Source organism: Penicillium digitatum, chromosome 5 (assembly GCF_016767815.1).
Source record: "Penicillium digitatum chromosome 5, complete sequence".
NCBI lineage: Eukaryota > Fungi > Ascomycota > Eurotiomycetes > Eurotiales > Aspergillaceae > Penicillium > Penicillium digitatum.
In genome coordinates this window covers 1,325,552-1,347,996 of record NC_089388.1, presented here as the reverse complement: position 1 = coordinate 1,347,996, position 22,445 = coordinate 1,325,552, and the positions used below count along the sequence as shown (strand labels likewise).

The 22,445-nt window shown below is 47.0% G+C and overlaps 4 protein-coding genes and 2 non-coding genes across 6 annotated transcripts; 2 read left to right on the top strand and 4 right to left on the bottom strand.

The window, feature by feature from the left end:
• Positions 1-473: 473 nt before the first annotated feature.
• Pdw03_1679 (Transcription factor) lies at positions 474-828 on the top strand (the record flags this gene model as incomplete). The annotated part of the gene is made up of 2 exons (XM_066099976.1): positions 474-503; positions 553-828. 2 exons carry the CDS (start codon positions 474-476, stop codon positions 826-828), a joined length of 306 nt encoding a protein of 101 aa, XP_065957703.1.
• Positions 829-5,485: 4,657 nt separating this feature from the next.
• Pdw03_1678 (uncharacterized protein) lies at positions 5,486-6,037 on the bottom strand (the record flags this gene model as incomplete). Its single annotated transcript, XM_014681108.2, has 1 exon — positions 5,486-6,037. The coding sequence occupies one exon, from the start codon at positions 6,035-6,037 to the stop codon at positions 5,486-5,488; it is 552 nt and encodes a 183-aa protein (XP_014536594.2).
• Positions 6,038-13,950: 7,913 nt separating this feature from the next.
• Positions 13,951-17,241, top strand: Pdw03_1677 (Chromatin-remodelling complex, RSC SWI/SNF subunit Rsc7/Swp82; the record flags this gene model as incomplete). Its single annotated transcript, XM_014681109.2, has 5 exons — positions 13,951-14,007; positions 14,247-14,333; positions 14,665-14,890; positions 15,088-15,201; positions 15,341-17,241. 5 exons carry the CDS (start codon positions 13,951-13,953, stop codon positions 17,239-17,241), a joined length of 2,385 nt encoding a protein of 794 aa, XP_014536595.2.
• A 1,022-nt stretch (positions 17,242-18,263) lies between these two features.
• Pdw03_tRNA162 lies at positions 18,264-18,337 on the bottom strand. The gene has a single exon. It is a non-coding gene; the product is annotated as a tRNA-Asn (tRNA).
• Positions 18,338-19,817: 1,480 nt separating this feature from the next.
• Pdw03_tRNA161 lies at positions 19,818-19,891 on the bottom strand. Its single transcript has one exon. It is a non-coding gene; the product is annotated as a tRNA-Asn (tRNA).
• Positions 19,892-20,570: 679 nt separating this feature from the next.
• Positions 20,571-22,219, bottom strand: Pdw03_1676 (uncharacterized protein; the record flags this gene model as incomplete). Its single annotated transcript, XM_014681110.1, has 2 exons — positions 20,571-21,770; positions 21,836-22,219. 2 exons carry the CDS (start codon positions 22,217-22,219, stop codon positions 20,571-20,573), a joined length of 1,584 nt encoding a protein of 527 aa, XP_014536596.1.
• Positions 22,220-22,445: the final 226 nt, after the last annotated feature.

The following is a 22,445-nucleotide window of genomic DNA, read 5'->3' as shown; positions in this document are numbered from 1 at the left end:
GAAGCCGTGGTTCCAGCCCAACGATGCCCGAGTGGTTTTTCTTTATATCAGCGAGGCAACTTGCGCTGCCTTTGCCACTCGCCTGTGCCAATCATTGAAAGAGACCAACATGCCGACACCTCATCTTCCAAGGTCGCGTTATACTACCGAGTCCGCAGTAGCATATTTACTTCACACAGATGTACAACGGCCCGGCCTTGTGAGTGCCCAGCTGTTAGTGAAGACCGCACTTGGCCACATCATCGCAAACTTCCATTTGGCATTGAAAAAGGACACATTGGACATGCTCCATGGCGTCTATCAGAGAGGTGACTTCGATAATACAGGTATCAAGTGCCAAAACTTTGCTTTTTTTTGCCATCACCCAAATTTTTTCAACCCCTCATGATTTCTCCGACACGTCGAATGTACCTGGCTTGGCATATTTCGCCAAAGCGTGGAGCCTGATCCAGATCGTTCCCGAGCCACCAAGCATGATTCATATAGAGAGTCTCCTCTTGATAGTCAGTCCCCTTGTCGGCAGTCACGTCGGCTCTTGCTAATTCTCTGTAGGCCTTCTTCTGCCAATTTTTGAATCGCTTTCACTCCGCCTACCTTTTGATCAGAAATGCGCTACGACTCGGCCTTAGCATAGGCCTAGCCTACAACATCCCACAGCCCCAAAATTTACACCCAGTAGCACGAGAACACCGCATCCGGATATGGGGGACTATCTACGTGCTTGACCGATTCTGGGGCTCAAAGTCGGGATTCCCTGTGCACCTTCACCACGAGGATATTCATGTCGACCCATCGTCCATTTCGGCGTCTGAAACCTACCATGACTAATTCTCGGATGGCGCTTAGCAGGTGGCGGCAATAGAACTGGCTAAAATCATTGGTGACATAACAGGAGAGATCAACTGTCGGAAGATTTCGGCCGAGACTTTTTTGCATCGTGAACAGAGACTCTTGACTCAACTGAAAAAGTGGGTCCAATCTCTTCCTGAGCATCTGAGGCTCAGTACAGAAAAGCCAGACTCGAAGCATACTGTTCAGATGCATCTTCGGTTCAATGTTGTAAGAGCACAACTCTTCTTGGATCTCGCTCGAAACCATATGCTGACTACTTTAGTGCGTCATCCTGGCAATTCGCCCAGTCCTCCTTCATGTTCTCGGTTTAAAAACGAAAGATCAAACTAACCAGTCTATGGATTCCATTTCCCCCGTCCTGGTCACTTTAGATGAAGCATGTATACACGCAGCCAGACACTCGCTAGCGTTATGTGTCAATGAATGGACCGGCGGATCCTTGGCAATATTTGGCTAACTCGTTTCCCGCTTTGCTCTTCTCTGTCGCGTTAATTCTGGTGATTTCGAGTCTTCTGCCACTCGCGGATCCAAGCGATTTGACTTTGGCCGAAACCGCAACTGAAATTCTCAGGAATCTCAGCTTGTCCGATGGTCTCGCTTCAAGGGACCTATACGAACGCATGCAATGCGTTCGTCGGTGTCTTCACGACAGCCCACTATATGCCGCATCGGCGCTTTCTCACGGTGCCGCAGGAACTGTTGCTCATACGTAGCCGATGACTCAAGAATCGGATTCTGGATGATTATGACCACACCAAAGTTCAAAGTATCTCCTATCCTCTATCGGTCCCTTGGAAGATCTAGGTCATCCATTCTTTGAATTGAATATCCCGTATCTCACCACAGAAATGGCTTTGCATCAACCAACCATGCTGGATTTCCTGACTCAGTCTCATGTGGACTTTGAACTGCTTGATCCAGTGGATATTTTGAAAGATTTCGATTTAGCCTTTTCAATGTCTTCCAGTTAATACCCTCCAACAAACCCGAGTCTGGATATCTGGATTAAGCGACGAAGGTGGCGTGACCTACTTGGCCAGCGCAATGAAGCAATCTAACGTAGCTGATGCGACAGAAGTATCCAAACTTGAATGATTTACATCCGACAATATGTCTAAGACTATCCAAAACTCATTCCTCGTCGTCCTCAACAGCGTCCCCTTTTGCTAACTTGCTCAATTCCTTGGATACATATACCATCGGCCTCTCGACTGGGCCAACTGGTGGCCATGGAATAAGAAGCTTCCTAAGCTATATGTAGATTGTGCCTACAACTATATTCATGTGATTAGGGCATACTGGGCGTCGCATCGTGCAAGTCCAGGCAATGGGTCGCTTCTGGAAATTTACACTTGGTAGTGATATCTCGGTCAAGCATCCAATACCACGGTGAACTGTTTCGCCACCGACTCGCGTGGAGGATGGGCTAGTGGGGTACTCGCATTCTCGGACTCATGGGCGAGGCTGTCGTCTGTGAGCTTCTGTCAGATCTGAGATGTGAAAATTGGACCGTCGAGGCCGGTTCTACGGAGGCTGCTATGAAGCATCGCGCTGAGGTGTAGGACACGCAGCATGTTCCCTTTGGTCATGGGATGGCTTGGGACTCGACCGGTCAAGAGGGAGTCTACCACTTGAGCAAGTATGTTTTTGCTCTTTGGAGTTCTTTCTAGCGACCAGATTTGACTTGTTAACAATTCATTCGGCCCTTTCAATTTTTCCAATATGGCAACGAAGGCCGTTAACTGCGCCCCGGGGTTAAAACTTACAGTGCCGCATTGGAGATGAAGGGGAAATGCCCGGCGATATCGGGAAGTAATGTAAGAGCCAGCCCAATCTTCCTGTTGCAGTTGGTCTTTCTTGGCTTTTTTTCCTTCACTCGCCTCTCATCCAGCTAGGGCGGCAAGTTATAGCGCATCAAGCGCATGACCCATGACCACGGATCAAGTCTCAATGCACAACTACCCTTGCCATCCCAGTTCCGCAAGAATCCCACTGACACCCATCTCCTTCGAGTTGGCTAGGGCAGAATTACAAAACCACTATCTAACATCTGACAAGATGGCTTGATGGACAATGCTTTCTGCTCCTTCCCTGATACCCTAAAAGGCGACGATTATTCAGGTAACCACGGTCCAAACTTCCCTAGGTACGATGCTTGGACCCGCTGTGTACATCGTCAAGAATCCCGATGTCGGGCTTGCCGCATATGATGGGAATGTCGCTACCAATGAAATCACGGTCACCGTGCAGCCACGAGATACTGTGCATCGTCGCGTCTATGTTGCACAGATGGGAGTATACGTCACGGTTAGCGCTGGAATGGTAGAAGAGGCTTTATTCGATGTTTCTCTACCGATGTCTCTTCAACTATGCATTCTTCTTGGCTCGTCCGATATTTCTTCTGTTATCATTTGAGTCCAGACTGCAGGTCCGGAGGATGATAATGCTATGGATGGGGTCAATTGTAACGCGTGAGAGGGGGATCGAATCTCAAATTCGTAGCGACTGTTGTTTCATTAGGGTGGTTTTCGGTTGGCACAGATGCAGATGCTATTGGGTCAATTGTTACTCCGCATTCGATGCCCAAATGTCCGACTGGAATGAGGAATTAAAATAATCCGTATGCAGTACGAACCGATGAACTGTTCAGCTGCAGGGTTAGTGTAGGATCTCTTGATCCGTTGGGACCGTACCTTCACGCTGTGAAGAATGGGGCTAACGCAGGTTTTGCCCGATCGGGGTGCCCAGTTTCTCACATAGTCACCTACTTGGTCTCACCTACAACAACGGAGTACCTTCTATGAAATGTTTGCTACGAGCATCTGGCTCCCCGAATTAATGGCCCTTTCAACAAGAATAATCATCATCAAGCGACATAACCCCTCCTCAATAATCAAATCAAATCTCGGTTACATACCATCCTAAGGTGCAGAAGCAAGCGCTACAACCGAGAACATCGTCACCGAAGACGTGGACCGAGCTGCAAGGGAAGCGGGGTCCTGCCTATGCTTGAGGGATTTGAGGTACCGTGTGTATTCTTAGATATAGCGACTATTGCTTTGTGTTTGGACAAGTGGAAGACAAATGTGGGGATTTAATTCTGCTTGGCCTCGTTTAAGGTATGAAGAGGATGTTATGTGTTATAGAGGGACAAGTGACAAGCCAAGGCCAAAAATTTAGTGATCAGACAAATTTCAAACTTCCAAGTTTTCATGTTAATATTCAACAAACAAAGAAATGGTATTCAAGCATTATGGCTGCCAAACAGCTCTTCGCGATTAACAATCTACTATGTACCCAAAGTATTGTGTGCGCCGACCCTTCTAGGCCAATCGTCTTCACTTTTCGCAAACCCCCCAGCCGGAGGTTTATCCAAGGAGATGAAGCAAACCGGCGTCAACAATAACATCGCCGAGGATCAAGCAGTTGACGTTAGAGATCCTGGTCGGGCAGTTCCTTTTGGGCCGAGAGTTCACCGAGGGATCTTTCAGCGGGGAATGAATGAAATACCAGCCAATCGGGCAGATCCGCTGGTCAAACGAGCATGCACAGTAGCTTTGCGGATCTAGAGATCGTTCTGCTGTCGCGATGCCAGAAGGGTGGGATGTTAAAGTGAATGTTCTTTCGGCCGAGCAGTGACTAAAATTTGGAGGTGACGTCTTCCAAGTACTTTATGCATACGAATGTAGGTTTCGTGTTCGGTGTGCTGTACGGCTTTCCACCCGGGGGGGGGGGGGGGGGGGGGGGGGGGGGGGGTTTCTTGTTTCTCATGCTCTTGCTGCAACTCAATTCGATTCAAGGTGGACAGACACTATCTGAAGTATCACAGCGACGTCAGGCCACGCACATTGACAGTTTGATGCGCCGATCAGTCCCTTGACGGGCCCCAATTTACCAATGAGATCAGGATATTGTGGAATGTTCGTGTGAGACTGGAACATGTCGGGGCGTGCTGAAAAGGGAATAAGAAAATGTGACATGACTATGATGAAACCTGACCCGATTGGCGGGTCAGTGGCGAGTGACCCTGCGACTTCCCACCATAATTCGTTATTATCAGCTGGTTGCCCTTGGATTCCATGAGGATCATGGTTCCACATCCCCCCCCCCCCCCCCCCCCCCCCCCAATTTCTCGGGTTTCGGGCCTGCGTTAGTTCTCCAGGATTGACGTTAATAGATTGACATTTTGAAGATCGTCCGGATTCCACTCTCGGGTGTGGATCATGTGACCCAGGGTTACGCGGCAGGTGAGTCACTTCGCTTGACCTTCCGGATTGGAACATCCAAGAATAGAGTCATGTGGGGAGTTCGGGGAAGGGAAGTTTTCAAAGCGAGTTCCAATCGGAAAAGATCCCTCTTTCAAACTAGACTAGACAGGCTTTTAATATTCTTCGCATTATTGAGGCATAATCGGGATAGCGGGTTGTCCAGCAAAAAAAAAAATTGGGTTCTTTTGTAATTATGTAAGTGACAAAAATGTCAAGAAGTAAAAAGTTATGTACATGGATTCATTTTGGTGTGTTCATTATGGTCATCAAGTCGTAATATCGTGTCGGTTGCAAAGGATGAGGAGATGAGGACAAAAAGTGGGCTGTCGAGATGTAGAAGAGTAAAGATGTAGGAGAGGAAGGTTTCAACCCGCGATTGGGGAAACCATGCAAGATCCCCCTGTCCATAGGTGTTTGGAGGTCGCCTCAAGACAATTACGACCCTTTTCCAAAAAACCATGTTCGGGGGAATTTTCAGGCGACGTTTTTGGTGTAGGGGTTGCAGGGGTTGTCGAAATAGCGACGGGCTCTGCTGTAATTGATATTTGTTCCGTGATTTTGACTGGAGTCTCGTTGGCTGCAACTCTGTTCCTGATGACAGGCAGTTCTATGTTGAACTCTTCCACATCGTCTTCCTCGTCGGTATCCTCGAAATCGAATGAGCTGATCCGAGACTTCATGTCATTCTCGGTCCAGGAGACGGAACCACAGTGCAGGCGAAAGTGTGCCACGCAGCGGCGAAGATCAGGGTCTGGTGCGGTGGCTTCACGGGCAAGCTTCTCTTTCGACAGGTGCGTGAGTTTGTAAGGAAGGGCGTTTCGGTTTGCCATAGGGGGCCAGCGTTTATTTTGAACCATTGGCACAGAGGCAGTTGGTTTCGGAGTCTTGGGAGCTCTTTGTGTGGTGCCGGTATTCATGTTGTTTTCAATGGTGATCATCAACTGATGGGTGTTTTTTTTGGGAGAAGATGAGGATCCTGAGATGAATGAAGATGTTTAAATATGTGTTGAAATGGTTCTGAAAGGGGGGAGGGGAGATCCAAAGGGAGAGGGTAATAGTAAGGAGGGAATCGGTAGCGAGTCTTATACCTTCGAAAAATAATGGGGAACCTGGTCCAAGCGCCCTTCCTAGTCAGGGCTGCCGTGTCACCAGATCACGAAACCGGTTCCAGGCCTCTGATGGGTCATTTTCGGTTTTTTTTTTTTTTTTTTTTTTTTTTCCCTTCTGCTTTCTTTTTCCCTCTTTGATGACTTGTCTATTACATTTTTAAAACCCTTCTACCCCAGAAACTTAGTCGAAACTTAGTCGAAACTTAGTCGATGTTTCTTCAAAACTAAGTCTGATTTGGTCATTGTTGTCCAAAAGGGGGTTTTAAATAAATCACAGGGAGAAAAAAGGGATTTCCGGTGTACGTAGCGGCTATTCGGACCCTCCAAAGTGGGTGGCCCCAGTTTTCTTGATCATTTGATACTTCAAAAATTTTTCGGTGGAGACCCTTCTGCGGAGCTTATCTTGCTTATTCGCCCTAATCCCAGGAAAAACGAGAGCGAAAAAAAAAACAAAACGTTGCACGGGGAAACTCACGATCCCCACGGATTACCTGCCTTGGACATCCGAACCTCATCTTTCGACGTTTGCGGCTTTCAGGCTATAGAATTAAACCCCCCCCCTTGTCTGGAAATTTTGTTCCTCTTTCTCCTCTAATTTTAAAATAGATGAAATCATCTCTCGAAGCACTGATTCCTCGAAAAACATCATCCAATTGTTGGAATCGGCAAGCCCTAACGGGGCCCTAACCTTGGAACTCTGGGTAAAACGCTGCATTCAGTTCTTCCGTTACCGACCCAAGAGATTCCACGGCATTCTATTTATAAATAGTGCCCCGAGCACCCATCTTTCTTATTTCGTGAGCATAATGTACCTAGTGTGCTGGACAAAGCAGAAAATCCGCACACCGACAAGTCCAAGCATCCCACTAGTGTCCACGCTCAGGAGTATGCCCCTCCTGACGATCGTTGGAATCCAAAGATGGCTCCCTAATCGTCTGGTCATAATACCCGCAACGGAGGTGCTATTCCAGACCCCCGCTCTAAACCTACACCAGCTCTTTCCGTGGACACCAACCAAAGACTAGGAAACCAAAAAGTGGCTCCCCAAGATGGAGGGCATTTACTTCGTACCCGCCCATGAGTTTATCCTAAGAGAATCTAAACAATGGAAAATTATCCTGTCGATACCTCCATTTTACTACGGCCCCGCCCTGTACAAAACAGGAAGCCAAGAAGAACAAAAAACTCGATAATTCCCTGCAATTTTTTCAACCCTGATAGAAACCAAACATGAAATAAACAAAACATGAAATAAACAATAGAAGAGCACAATAAACTTGCAGATTAGGATGCAACGCCGTTGATGGCGAGTGGAACAAGAAAGGGAAAGATGTGGCCAGATCTGCTCTGCTGCAGACGACCCCACTAATTCGCAACAGGTTTGGAGCTATTGCAGCCACCAAGCCCAAAATCGAAGTCTAGAATCTCTTCCAAAGGGCTGGACACTTGGAAATGCTTGGAAAGCAGGTTCTTAACCCGCAAGCACACGTTGGTGGGGTCCACAATTATTCTAGCGCCAGCGCCTCGAACTAGCTCGCATGCTTTTACAACGTGAAGTACGGAGCACACACCAAACCAGACATTCGGATGACCGCCGAATTATGACTTGAATTTACGGTCGCAGCTATGCTATAGAGGTTTTAATCTCTGTAGATCATATTATGTTGTATGTGTAAAGCAGAACATTTCTATCGGACGACATCCGCCAAAAGCGAAATTTCGGTCTGGAACCAGAGTACATATCATCACTCACGTCAATCGGTACTTCGAACTCCACACACGATCCGATGCGCGGTTTACCGCAGACTTGCACCGTTACTCATTAAAAAAATCCAAAGCGGGCTAGACCGGCCATGCCACTGGTCCAGTCAATGAGATGAGCAGTCTGTTAAACACCTCGTCGGTGTTGTCCCCGCTTTCCTGCAGAGTTTTGAAACTCGGTACAGAGTAGAGTTGGCAGCGGTTATGATCAGCTTGATGGCATGATATCCAGATCCTGCACCTTCGCGCTCGGCTCACAGCGTTACTGCATTCTGGCCCCTTGCTCCCAACTGACATTCCACAATATCCAGTCATTTTGCTCTGTGCTGATGTACGTGGACAGCAGCTCCGGCGGCTCTGCTTGGGGGCCCAGTCTTCTGCGGGATATCTGCACTCCTGCTCATCACTGTAACAGCCGCCCTCCCAGTTCTCAAGCCGAAATTTTTGTTGGGTTTCCGATCATTGCGCCAACCAGGGCATTATTTCGGACATTATTATACTAACAACTCACAATGGTATTGTCGATGTAGCATCTCAAGATAGACTTTTTTACCCTACCCGTGGTTCCGATCCGGCCCGGCTGTTCTACCGCCATCTCTTCCGCCTTTTTAGGGGGATCGATCTACAGCTTCTTGCGTGGCATATTGACATGGCTCTTTGGGAAGGTGCAGGTCTCTCTACCTTTGTCTCTCTCTATCCCGGTGCCTGTTCGGGCGTCTTGGATAAGCTTGATTAGTAGATCTTTTTCTAGGATGGCCTGGGTGACTGAACAACTCAACTCATCCTTCAATTCCAGTATTTGATTTTGTTCCTTCTCAAACCATTATCCTTGGACCGTGGGAAAAGATCTCCCAGACCAGGACTCAGGGCTTGAATTAACCACGGTTGTCTAATCCACTGGATGTGTGTTCTTTCTAATGCTTTCGGGCAACTATATTCGATGCATTCCTGCTCGCAACACAAACTAAACTATACATAGTATAATGCAAAGATAGTCGTCAATGGTTAGTCCGAAATAAAAAACTATTTCTCAAATGAATCTTTGGTCCGCTTTTTATTCTGCCGTGCATCTATAAAACTGGCAAGGGAGACACGATATCTATAGAAAGACTTTTTAAGGGACTACCAAAAAAGACATCACAAAGCCGTACTTGCAGCCGATTGCTTTTGTTATGTATATGGCAGATCCCAAAAAATGACATCTACGACTTGTACACAAGCCCCTACCCAACCAATCGTGTAACATATCCCTTAAATGCTGGTTTCTCGACTTGAGACTACTGCACCACGCCGAATAGGTCACAAGTTATCTACGCCCGGGCATCTCCGGCTGCTGCTGTTGCTGCAGCCCAAAACAGATAACAAACACGATCCAAGCTAATGTATGCACGCGATCGGAGGTTGAGAACTTGCTCATCAATATCCTAAGATGGTCTTTTCTCCGGGTATCTGGCACACGGCTGCAACTAAGCCAGTTGCTGGGCTTGCTAAAAATGTATCCACCATGCAGCAGAATCAGGCTCTCGGACGATAAATACCATTCTAAGCGCCGTTGGTGTATATTTCCGTCACATAGTAGTAGATCAGAACTCAGCCCCAACCAACTCAATAAGTGCAGCCTCTCGGAGTTACATAGTAGTACCTCCAGTCTTCATTGTTACATTCAAGCGCTACCGAAGCAACTTTCCTGATTTTCGAGATTTAGATCAGGTCCATACTAAATTTTAGATCTGCGTGCCATATTTTACAGTATGATTCAAGCGCTGCTGTGTACCCCCTAAGTACAACTGTCCTTGTCTGTTCCAGTCCCATCCATAGCCGCGAGTCAAACCAGTCATACAGATAAACAAGCACGCTGTTCCCAGTTTCGCTAAAAAAGTCTGTCAGCTGGGATAGATTTAAAGCTAGGATCTTACCGCTTCAGATGCGGATCTGTACAACGCGTGGCCCCGCCGCGCAATTCTCAAGGCAACCTCAAGCATGCTCATTATAAAAGAGGAAATAGTGGCTCCTAATTTATGCCTTGCTTGTGACGCGTCAAGACATATGCAGCTTACACGTGCATTTGACATTAGTGTATGCTCGTCTTTTCTATGCAGGTCATAACTGGTAGTTCCTGTAACTACCACTATCAGGAGGAAGATGGGATAGGCTTGGATGTAAGATGTATGTGCCTCCGATGAGTCGGAGGCAATAAGCTGCATCTAGAAATCCATGCACAGGGCCCCAAAAAGCATGGTAGTAGCTACTCTCTGGAGTCTTTTCTAATCTAAATTAGAGTTGGAACCATGTCTCCCCTTCGATATGAATATTGAAGGCGAATTTAGCTCTAATAAGACATTAACAAGGAGGGATTCTAAACTCTCTCCTGGTGATGGAATCAAAAAGGCAAATGAGCTGGAAATGCAATTGGACATGTCGAATCTGACATTTTAATACGTTGTAGTGATGACGAGTAACTTTCACCTCAGCTTGCATCTGTGTTAAGTCAGCTGGTCCCGGAGGGAGCCAATATGGGTAGGTCTCCAGAAATGCAGGGATAAAGTGGATGTGGGGGGGTTGCTGCATATATCACCAACGATAGAGCTTGGATGTGACCAGGAGGTGACAGTATGGCCTTTATTTTGCTGAGCGAAGCGAAGCAAATATACTAAACATTCAATTTCTTCATTACTAGGTCTAAAACCCCGCCTTTCAGATTTGAGATCAGGCCTCTGATTAGTGGCAGAATTTATCTATCACGTGACTTGAAGTGGAAGTAGACCCAATAGAAGATTGGGTAGCAGGGCCAATAGCGTTCCGAGTTACAGGTAAGATGGTCAAGTCCGATAGGCCAAGGCAGATTACCAAGGTATCCATAGGAATAGGTCTCTCGGGGGTCTCTAGGCGCTTTGTATGATAGAGATGGATGATATTACCGGAGAGACATACCCAACATCCGAGAGCAGGATTAGCCCAATTTGTCCATCGTAGTGCTTTAGGAAAGTCCACAGCCACCTGGAAAACAGAATAGGGATCGGCACGGGGCTCATCTAGCATCGTGGTCACGAAAGCACGAATACGTATAAAGAATATCCGCCTAGTAAGTTATATTATTTATGTAGTATTATAGGGTGAAATACCTAATAATTTTAGTAGATACTATTGTCAGGGTGCGAGCTGGCAGGACGGTATGATAGGAGATGACTGGTAGGAACAGGTCGTAACAGATCAGATTCCACTTGACAGGTACAGGCAGGGGTAGGCTATTATACAAGACGTAGCTCGAAGAGCTACAACAGGATCTAGAACTGAAGTTCAGATAAACAGGTCGGAGATCACGTGCCATGATCTTCCTCTTACTAAGCATCACGGTTCGCACCGTGACAGGTATAATTTAGCTATATAGTAATAAAGAAATACTAAAGGAGGTAAACTAAGTTTGAAATAGAATGGACGAAGGACAATAGAGAAAAGCGATCAAAGAGATTTAGAAGATAAAAATTAAGGGGGTGGATAGCCTAGCGGGGGAGACCTCTAAGCACTGTAGGGATGAAATTGGGGGGGGGCACGCCTAAATGAACCCCGGAGCGCAAGGCCTAAAATCACAGAAAATATAAATCACCATAAGAGAATAACGACCGGTCAAAAATCGATGAAATTTAACAGAGTTAAATGACCGCCTCCCGGAGGCGGTTAGTATTACTGTCGGGCTAGGACTATATATTCCTACCCCTAATCTTTTATTAGTTTCCTCAAGGAATCCATCCTAGGAGTTCAGTTTATCTCTTTCATCTATCAGATTGCTTTAAGTCCTTGAGAATTTCTAAATATACTATCTATTTACTATATACGGCCTGTAAAATTAAAGTCCATGGCTCATGAACTTAACAACAATCCTTCATTTAAGGTGGTAACTACGAAAGCATGTTGCATCCAGGATACTATAGCTCGACTCGGCCCGTTCGCTAAAAGGGCACAAAGGGATTATGTAAGGATAAAATCGTGCGTTCACGATAGAAAAGAGATCCAATCGTTCTTTGTTTGGAGCTACAAGGCCACCCTGTGCTCAGTAAGCCGGGTACAGACCCTGTCATTGTACGACGAGAAAGGAAAGTTGGCGCCGAGCGTGGAAAACGGCAGCTCTGCAAGACCGGGCTGCTGTAAGACCTGGGAAAGCGTGTACAATTATCAAGGCTTTTTTTAAATTTTCAACCTTGTAAATTTATGATATACTTCATGGAGTAGTCCGAATGTCGTGACGGATACTATTGTGCGATGATACTACATCTTGCTCTACCTCGTACAGTCGTTGCGGTTCCCGAGTATGTGAGCGAAAACAAACTCCATACTTGGCGATACTGTTGACATAGACAATACTGTCTGCACTGTTTTTGATTCATAATTGCAGTGATTGGAGAATTTTGGGGTAGCTTTGCTTTTTCAGTCGCGCATGGGCCGTTCGTCGATCGACTACTTATGTAGTCTCTGCTCAAGTGACCCTCTCAGTTCCATCCAGAGCATCTTCTGTATGTCATCTGCTCGTCCTTTGACGAATCGAAGGCTTTACCTGGGCTTTGGATAATTTGTGGTCTGGGAAAACACTCATCCCCTAACACGAGGCTTCTAATTATATTGCCCGCTCTATCCCCGCTGCAAACCCACATCATAGAGTCACATCATAGTGCATTTGAAAAATCTTCCTAGCTCATTTATACTGCGGGTATATCCCATCGTCCCCAAAGTTATGAACCCCCAAGTCCTCTGAAAAAATGCTCGAATCGAACATTTCTGGTTTGAGCTCAATCAAGGCTCTCGCAATGAACAAGCATTGCCCCGCCCATTATCATTCATGAAGCACTAAGTCTAAATAGTCGCTAGCTCCGGTTAGGCTGAAAAGATGCGGCCTGAGCCCATTCCCCTCGCTCACTCCCTTTATCTTATTTAACAGCCCCTCATTATTGCCTGCTCCGGGGGATTATCGTCCGAGTGATTGAAAATCGGCACAAAAATAAGAACTGGCTCTTGAATTTAGGTAACCAGAATCATTTAAATATCAAATGGCTTATTTTCTATCTAGTGCTTATTCTTTTGATATTTTTCACCCCTTCTAGTTCGTGCTTGTGCTTGACCCGATATAATCCGACCGCGTATGTAGAGTGCTTTGCTTCGGATTGAACATTGAGCTCCTATGTATTACACTAGACGACATCGGTGAGAAAGACATGTCTAGGAATCACCGATTTATCGTGTATATTCTTTGAATTTCCTTGCTTATGGGCTTCGTGAAGGATTCGCTCTTCATTTCCACGTCATTCTTCTCTCATCTATAAGTTTGACACCCGGCAGCCATTTGAGACACCTCAAGTTACACAATACAGGATCCAGACTGAATGGGCGTGCTCATAGCTCTATCCGAGATCTGTCACAGTGCCTAGACTCTGTCCCATGTTAGGAGAGGCCTTACTCAAAGTCGGAATAGGAAAAAGGCCATTTGGGTACAACCAAACAAAAGGTTATTTGCCATTTTATATACTCTCTCCATAGTCCATACTCAATCTTGGTCTCCAGTGATCAGCGAAAAAAAACAATAGAATCGAGAGATATAAAAACAGGGACAGTACCAATACTTCAGATATGATTGACCTCATGATTGGCTGCAGTGCGGTTAGTCTCTGAGTACTCTGTCCTCTGTGCTCAACTAGTTGGGAATTTCAAACCAAAAGAGTGTTGTACTCTCTTGTGCAACGGTTGCACCTTGCTATTAAATTGTTTTTCAATCTTAATTCATTGTTTCCGTTTAATGCGCCTCTTCTTGCATTCGTCTCGACGCTGTTGCCCGAAAGACGCAGGGTCCTTCTCCGTATATCTCAACCCATATCGAGGATTCGATCGCTGTGCCACCTCGGAAAATCGACCCTCTTGGATTACGTAGGAACCAAAAAATTCAAAAGAGAAGAAAAACTTCATTTTCTATGCTTATGCTGCAGCTGAGTGCTACCGTTCATGATCTCATTTGTTTCCTATCGACCCTCTTCGTATGTTGGCGCCGTACCCGCGACGCCCAGAAGATCACAAAAAGATCCCCATTCCCTCCGGCCCCATTCAATTCAGATCCTTTTACCGGGGCCAATATTTTTATCAACATCAGATCAATCGAATGACGCCGGAATAGAATTACTCATCTCCAACTCCTCAACAATCCAACGTTAAGTATTCAACTCTCCATATCTTTTTACTTCTTTCGGGATTCCCCAGGACTAATGACTTGGCCTAGACTCTACAGAGCCCAGAGCATCTTCAGCCTGCGGGAATTAGACCAGTCTTCTGTCTGATTCGGCGCCACTTTCTTAGCAGCAGACTTGTGAGTCTTCATTGTTTTTGCTCGTGACCAATCACGAGACGAGCGTTCTCCTCTTTTTTGCTTTTTACTTGGCCATTCCCCGTTGCCCCTTGCAAGGCTTGGATTCTTCTCGATAGTCACAACAGAAAGAGATTGATCTCTTAAGTTCTGCAACATTACATTCCCAGTTGTTAACAAGTCGATGTCCTCTCTCTTGATTGCAGAACACCTGAACAATCAGGCTGTCATCTTCACCGCCTCGAGTTCCTTCCCCTCTCAAACCCAAGTTCATCCGAGATCCCACCTGAAAGGCTCCAAGCTCCTGAACTTGACCTAATTTGATCTACTTTAGAGGTTCGAAGGTCTTGCATGGGCATATCTTGCTCTAGTGCGCCATTTTTCGTTTCTCCTCTACCCAAATACTTTGCGCGTTGACTTGACGCGCCATCTTGCGACGCTTCAACCGTCCGACCTTCGACCCGCTATGTATGGCACGTCTCACTCCTTATCTACAATGAATGGTATGGATACCCTTGATGGCTCGGGGACCATCGATCCCGCAAACTTGAGCAACTCTGGTATGTGTCGTTTCGCATTTCTTGCTGCCTTGGCCTCGCGCTTTTTATTTCCTATTTCATCCTCAACCACGAAATCTCGCGCGCGTTCTGTATTCTATGGGACCACTTGATGAAATGAAGCACATCTTCCTGCTTATTGCATCATATCTTTCTGTATTTTCTTCCCATCGGTGCTTTCAAACTGATACCCCTCCTAGTCTCTGTTGCCCTGCCAGCACATTCCCATGCTATAGCAAGCCCCCGTGGTGTCAAGCGTAGTCGCACTCCAGACCACATGGGAAATGGACGTGTCGAAAGGGATCAGGATGATGGTATGTGCGCAGCAGGAAGACATTGTCAACCGGTCCTCTTAAGAACCGTGCTATGTTCCCACCAGCGCTTGCGTCTTGCATAATCACAGCTTCTGTACCTTGTGAGATGGATGCTAATATTGCCTTGTTTGTTTTCTAGAGGAACAAAGTCGCCGCAAGCGCGGCCGTCCCCCAAAGACACCTCGGCCAAGCTCTAGTGAACAGCCTATCGCAAACACTGCTATTCAAACCCCTCAAATGCAAGCACGCGCACTATCACAGGCCACCGCCGGGTCGCCGTCTCTTGCATCGCCAGACAGCAAGAACACACCCACCAAAACGCTGGTCAAGGCGCTCCCTACTGTGAGAGATCACACATCAGACCAGCTGAATGAAGAGGGCGATGAGTACATCCCTAAAGAGTTCGATGAAGCAGGAGAGACCAAAGCAGATCCTATGGGATATCCGCAGGGTGGCCGTGAGTATAAATGCCGGACATTCTGCGTCCCCCTCCGGGGCAGCAAGCTATTCATGCTTGCAACTGAATGTGCGAGGGTGTTGAACTATCGTGATTCCTATCTTTTGTTCAACAAGAACCGATCGTTGCATAAAATCATTGCCTCCCAAATCGAGAAAGACGATCTTATCCAGCAAGATATCCTACCATATTCCTATCGGTCCCGCCAAATCGCTATTGTCTCCGCCAGATCCATGTTCCGACAGTTCGGGAGCCGGGTGATTGTGAATGGCCGTCGGGTTCGAGATGACTACTGGGAGACCAAGGCTAGGAAGCAGGGCTTCACGGAGGATGACCTCGCGGGTGAGAAACGCCCGGGGGCGGCTAAGGCTCGGGATGGCTCTATTTCAGAGCCAGCCACAAACCTGTTGCCGGCGCTGCCTCATAATGATGTTGTCTACAGTAATTCCATCGAGCCATTGCCTCACGGGCTCTCCCTGGATACTTCTGAATCTTCTATGCCCATCGCTCCACTCCCCATGATTCATATGTCGACGACGGATGACCCGCGGCTTAGGGACTACACCGTTATGCCTCGTGCACGCCAGGAGATGGCAGGACAACCTTACCACGACCGCACGCAAACTAGCTCAGCCGCAGACCTCATGAATCAAGCCCAACACACATCTGATTTCAACAAAATGTTGAGCATCCAGCGCAATTTTCGCCAAAAAGGCTTGGATGAATTTTACTCAAAGCCTCGCGAGGCCCCAGTCTCAGAGACCCAGTCTAATACTGCTCTTGACTCGGGTTTATCTGTGTCACAGCCTGTTCAGGTATCACAGATTCCATCGGTGGGGAGGCCAAATCCCGCTCATACGCAGCATATGCTCCCTCAACAGGTTCCGATGCAGCCTAATCCAATGATGGGTGGACAGCAAAACTACCCCCCACAGGCTCACCCACAGTCCGTTGGCCAGTCCCCTGTAAGAATGCCACCAAACATGCAACCCAATCTTATGCAACAGCGATCCAACCAGTCCATGGGCGGTGGTATGGTTCAAGCCCCTCCATACGGATATTCACCGCAACCGCAGCAGATTTGGGGACAGCCACCCCCGCAGCCACAGCCGTCCCCGTTGTCGTCGTCAGGTCACCAGGGCGTTGGGATGTCTCAGTATGGTCAACAACTGTCTGCAGCTCCGCAGCAAAGCCCATCTCCCCTCGGACATCATCCGCAGCAGCAGCAACACCACCACCAGTCTCCTCGCAACCAACAGCGACAGTCAATACCTCAGATGCCTCAGCAATATTCCCAGATGCAACATCCCCAGGCGGCGCAGGCTCAGGGTATGCAGGGTATGGGATACCCGGGAGCCAACCCGGCCGGTTATCCGGGCATGACACGAGCCATGTATCCACCCAATCAAGCTCATGGTGGCCAACCCTTCATGGGCGGAAACCCTCAACAGGCGGGTCTTTCCATGAACATGACAGGCAGTGGCATGTCTGGGTGGCCTACCGGACCTGGTGGCCCGATGCAACCCGGACAGCTTCAACCGGGCCAGTCCGGCAGCCCCTTGGGGGGTGGCTGGTCGTATTAGCTCACGGCAGCCGGCGTTATCTAGATTGGCGTCGTTTTTTGACAGTTTTTACACTACCATCTGAGGCGTGATTATTTTTCTTCACTTTCGCCACATGCTTTCATTCACACCTGAAATTTTCCCCTTTTCTGATGTTCCAGTGTTTTGCTGCATTTTTCGATGCATCCCATGGTGAAGGATGCTCGGTTAATGTTAATCTGGGTCAATCTTCCTATACCCTTTGCTGAGTTGCACTTGGACGAGGTTCCTGACTCCTTGTTTGCTTACTCCTCCTTCCTTCTTGTCTTTTTGTTATGCCTTTACCGGCGTTGGGTCCTTATGCTCGGCGTTTACTCTACCCTTTTGGACAGAGTGTTACAGGATTATGAGTATGTACGTTTTTGCTTTGTTTCTTATACATGGTCGATAGAGGATGAATCGCTATGGACAGTCTAGTTTTCTTGTATCTTGGCGAGATGTCTAGTCGTCTCTTGACCGTTCAGAGAGATGTATGATCCTTGTTCGCTTGCATCTGCTTAGCCCTATGCATATGATTACTTTTCCTGTGTTTAAAATTAAGTTTCCTTGCCTATGAATCAATTCTTCGGGGCTTCGTTCTTGTTATGCCCTATCTTGTATATTTGTCAACTAACAGTGTCTCCGTGTGCTGACATGTAGTCTTCACCTCTTTCTAACGATAGTAACTTTATTTCTTCTCCCGAATTCAGTTGTTGTGGGATTTTGATCATGTCTGGTTTCTTTTCATTCGTGATAACATCTCTTGGCTGGTGTCAGATTGATCGCGGTTTTCCCTCGTAGATGCAAAGTAGACGGACGGATAGAATTGTTCCATGCAAGAAATGTTAACTTCAATCATAGTTCCCACGGCAACTAGATTCATCTTTGAATCTTTCTTTCTTACCATCTTCCATTCTAATTGGGGAATATGGGGTGTAAAAACTGAAGTAATTGTTCTCTGTCCATGTTAGTAGACAGGTGCCAAGACGGGTGCCCAAAAAAGAACCAAGAACAAAAAAAAGAAACGTCCCCGGGAAGGCTTGAACTTCCAACCTCCCGATTAACAGTCGGACGCGCTAACCAATTGCGCCACGGAGACCTGTTTGGTGAATTGGTTTCAAACCTTGCAATTATAAAGCCAAATTTTGTTCTTCAGCAAACAGCCCTGATATCATAGCGCATCCTCCTGCACACCATTCAAGTCCCTTTGTCTAATGATGGTAAAACATTTTGAGGCTTCCATCAAATATGTATGCCTCTATATTTCCATGTGAAACGCCAAAAGAAAGGGGGTGATTTCCTTGAGATTCGGTGTCCTGATGATGATTACATATACAATTGCGCCGGCCTGTTCGAGGGCATCTTGAACCTGTTGCCCAAAGTCGCCAGATGCCACATAAACCCAGCCCACGGAATGGACAAGGCAAGTAGACACCACTAATAGGGAAAGTACAGATTCACACCACACCCCCGGAAAGGGCTATGGATAGTCCCGACCTACAACCAACCAAGCAGCCACAAGACACATCTCGAAGTCACATATACACCATTAAGCATATCAGTACAAAACAAACAGACTAGGAAAGAAGCAACCAAAAAAGCTGACCAGCCAGGAGGGACTTTGTTAAGCCCCAGGGAGACGTCTGGAGTTTTTGCTCCAAGAGAGCAAGAGTAGCCTGGCCCCCCGGCGAATCTCAAGTAGTGGCATTGTTTGCTCGAGTGCCACCAAATCTGCTTCCATGCCCCGGAGGTTGATTTTGCCTACAACGAGCCCAGTCCCAAATTTGATTCCCAGTGGGTTGGTTTGCCTATCACTACCGCAATGTAAACTAGGCAACCAACCAGACTTGTCCCAAATCAAAAATATCCACAAGCCGGCACTGTAGATTATCCATTGTCCCCTCCCAAGAAAGTAAGACCTATACATAAATATATCGAGAAATACACAAAAGTGCGACAACAATATGGCGGACCAGAGTCAAGAGAGAACTACGTCGAAGTGCATAGTGGAATGTGAGATGCGTTGAGTGGTCGCTGACCGTAGAAACCAAGGCACAACGACCAAGAATTCCGACAATCAGCCAAGTGCATCTCCTCATACTCACACACCTTAACACCACCCAGGCCCTCACCACCCCTGGTCACCAGTAATCCCATACAACCAGCGTCCACCAAGATATATTGAGGTGCACCAGACAATGAGTGGAGCAATACACAACCGGGTTTATTCAGAATAAAGAGTGAGATTATTAGCAGAGAAGCGGTATTTTTGTCTTTCATATCCCATAGTTAGACCAATGCCTACATTAACAAGTATCTAATTTCATCCGTTGAATACAACGGAGAGAAAAAAAAAACAAACCAATTTAAGATCGGCCACATAAAACGTTGATGCAGTACCCGGCCGGATAAGATGACGTAGTACAGTGAGTATAGTTCGACTATTGAGTTTAAACTAACCTCACCCTACCATTCACCTGTTACCTCCAAAAATTTTGGAATAACTAAAGCTATATAGAGTATTTCCTTGCAAATTACAGAAATGCCCTTTATAGATTTGACAAAAACTGAAAAACAAACGTCCCCGGGAAGGCTTGAACTTCCAACCTCCCGATTAACAGTCGGACGCGCTAACCAATTGCGCCACGGAGACTAATTTGATGAAGCGTTCAATTCAATCAATATATGTGACCGTTCAACTATGCATCGGAGTTGATGATGGGTTGAACATTTTGAGTGAAGGACAAAACAAAGACAAGAAGAAAAGGCATGATATTTTCACAGTTCAAAAATTTCCAGTATTGAAATAGGTGAGATCCACTTCGCCAGTATCTGCTCTTTGTACGGTTCAAGTCCGTAGCGCACCAGATGCAAGTTACCAACCAATGAACTAGTTATTTGCCATCAAGTAATCCTGGGACCAACTGGCTTCTATCACCTCCCATTTCATAGCCCTAAACTTGTACCACGACACTATAATACCACAAACAAGTCAACCGATCTAGGAAAGAAATCGTCTGAAAAAAAGGGAGGGTAAAAAAGGAAAAATGAAAGTACATGTCATGTCTGGAGATCAAGACGACCAGACGTAGAATCGAGGTACAATCTATACATACATGAGCTCCTGGAGATCTAGACGACCAGGTGATGAAGAAAGGCGAGCGCTTACACACTGTAGTTAGTCATCAGGTAGACACCGCGAGGGAACCCCCCCCCAAGAAAGTTCATCCCCGAAAGTGCGCCCAGAAATCAAGATTAGTAGTCACAAATCGTGATATCGCCCCGCGTGACCTCTTTGTTCCTTGAATCGTGCTCAATATGCATCCCTCTAATTAGGGATTATGAACGGGGGTAATCGACGGGAAAAAGCAATGCGGACATCTAGGCAGTCCCTTATTATGACGGTTTGTATTCACCACCGATCTCCAGTGCGTGAGAGCCAACCAGTCCCGGCCATGGAGGGTCCAGAACGCAGTCGGATAGTGCGAGAAGGAATAACTGACCAAATGAGCGCTGGTGCCCGTCATTGAATAGCCACATCCATCAACACGAAGCCAATCAAGCTTCCAGGGAGGAAGTGCTTGATGAATGAAAACATCCTCCCAGGTACCAGTCATGAGCCGAACGTGGACCAATTCAATGCGAAGCAGTGTATTGCGAGCCAGTATGAAAATCCTCCTGAGAGTTTCATCTTTGATTCTCACACCTTCCAGCCGGAAGCTTTTCAGCCTAGTAAGGCCTTCTGCTTCCAGATCAGACACATCAAACCAAGTACGAGCATCCAGGCTCAAGACCTGGATCTGCTCTGCGTAAGAGATGAGCTGGACGAGATACGGAGCAAATCGATCGAGTGGATACTTGGCCTTGATCACTGAGCGGGGCCATTTCGGGTCTCGTCTGCCATCAGGGCCAGTGCTGTCATTTATGGTGATGTGTAGCTCTTCGATTTGTGCGAAGACGTTTGTGAAGTTTCTGGCGTAACTGTTTGACTCAAAGAAACGAGCAAATTCTGCGGTGGTTGGCATAGACATATGGAGACATCTCAGTCTCGGGACGGGCACAAAGCGTAAAGTATGGACAAGAGAATTTGTCAGCTTGGCAAGCATCGGAGGCTTAAGTTGTCCTTCTTCACTGAATGTGTCTACCACAGTGGGAGTTTGCAATCGCAATGTTTGAATATTTTGGAAACGACTGATCAGGATCGGAAGAGCTCCTGCTGCTAGGTCGTCGATGTACCGATCATAATCCAGTCCAGGCAGCCATGATCCCACAAAGCCAAAGCGCACGTCGCGGACGTAAACGGCGTGTGGGCTTTCCGAGATCTTCAGGATGCTATCAAGAGGTCGACCAGCAGAGTATCCGACGACAGCCTGGATATTTCGAAAAAGGAGAGGAGTTGCAATTCGGTTCCAGATTCGATTCACCAGTCTCAAATTCGAAAGTGTCTTTTTGGTCGCCGGGTGTTCGTAGAAATCCCCATAAATGAAGTCACATTCCTCATATGAGAAATGAGTAAGCGTAGCGTAGAAGACCTGAGGCCAAATTAGTTGACTGAATAGATATGCGTTCTATTGATTTGACCCAGTGTAGTACTTACCGTTTCCCAGGCTTCATATGGGAGCGATAGCTCCCGTGCCAAGTACAGGATCTCGCTAGAGGTTTGATCAGACCGCGCATCATCACGACGAGTCCGCAAAGGAGGGTGATTCAAACTGTCAGATAGGCGCTTGTCGAGCGGGGAAGGCGTGTTAGGAAGGCTCGGGGTTGGGGAAGGACTTTCAGCCAAGCGAGGAGTCCCGGGAGGGGAGGTCTCGTTAAACAAAGAGGGACAGGAAGTGGAAACCTTGGTAGCATCACCTGGAGCCTTCTGAATGGGCGGACTGTTTAGGGCCATCGCAGCCAGCTGCGCAGATGGCGAGCTGTTCAAGGCCATTGCAGACAGCCGCAATTGTGGTGGACTTTGGGCCTGTGATGGAATCATTGCTGTAGTTGAATCGGAAAAGATCCAAGAAGGACACGGCACGTCTCAGGAGATCACCAATGGTACTCGGAAGATATTAAGTTAAAAAAGTAAACAAAAAGCAAAGGTTGATTTTGATGAATGCCCTCAGGCAAGCAGAGTGCACCGCCTTGTAACTACCGGATAACATCCTTACCGCCGTTAAAACGAGGCGAAAAATTTGATAGTGCCTTGGAATATGTAGCAG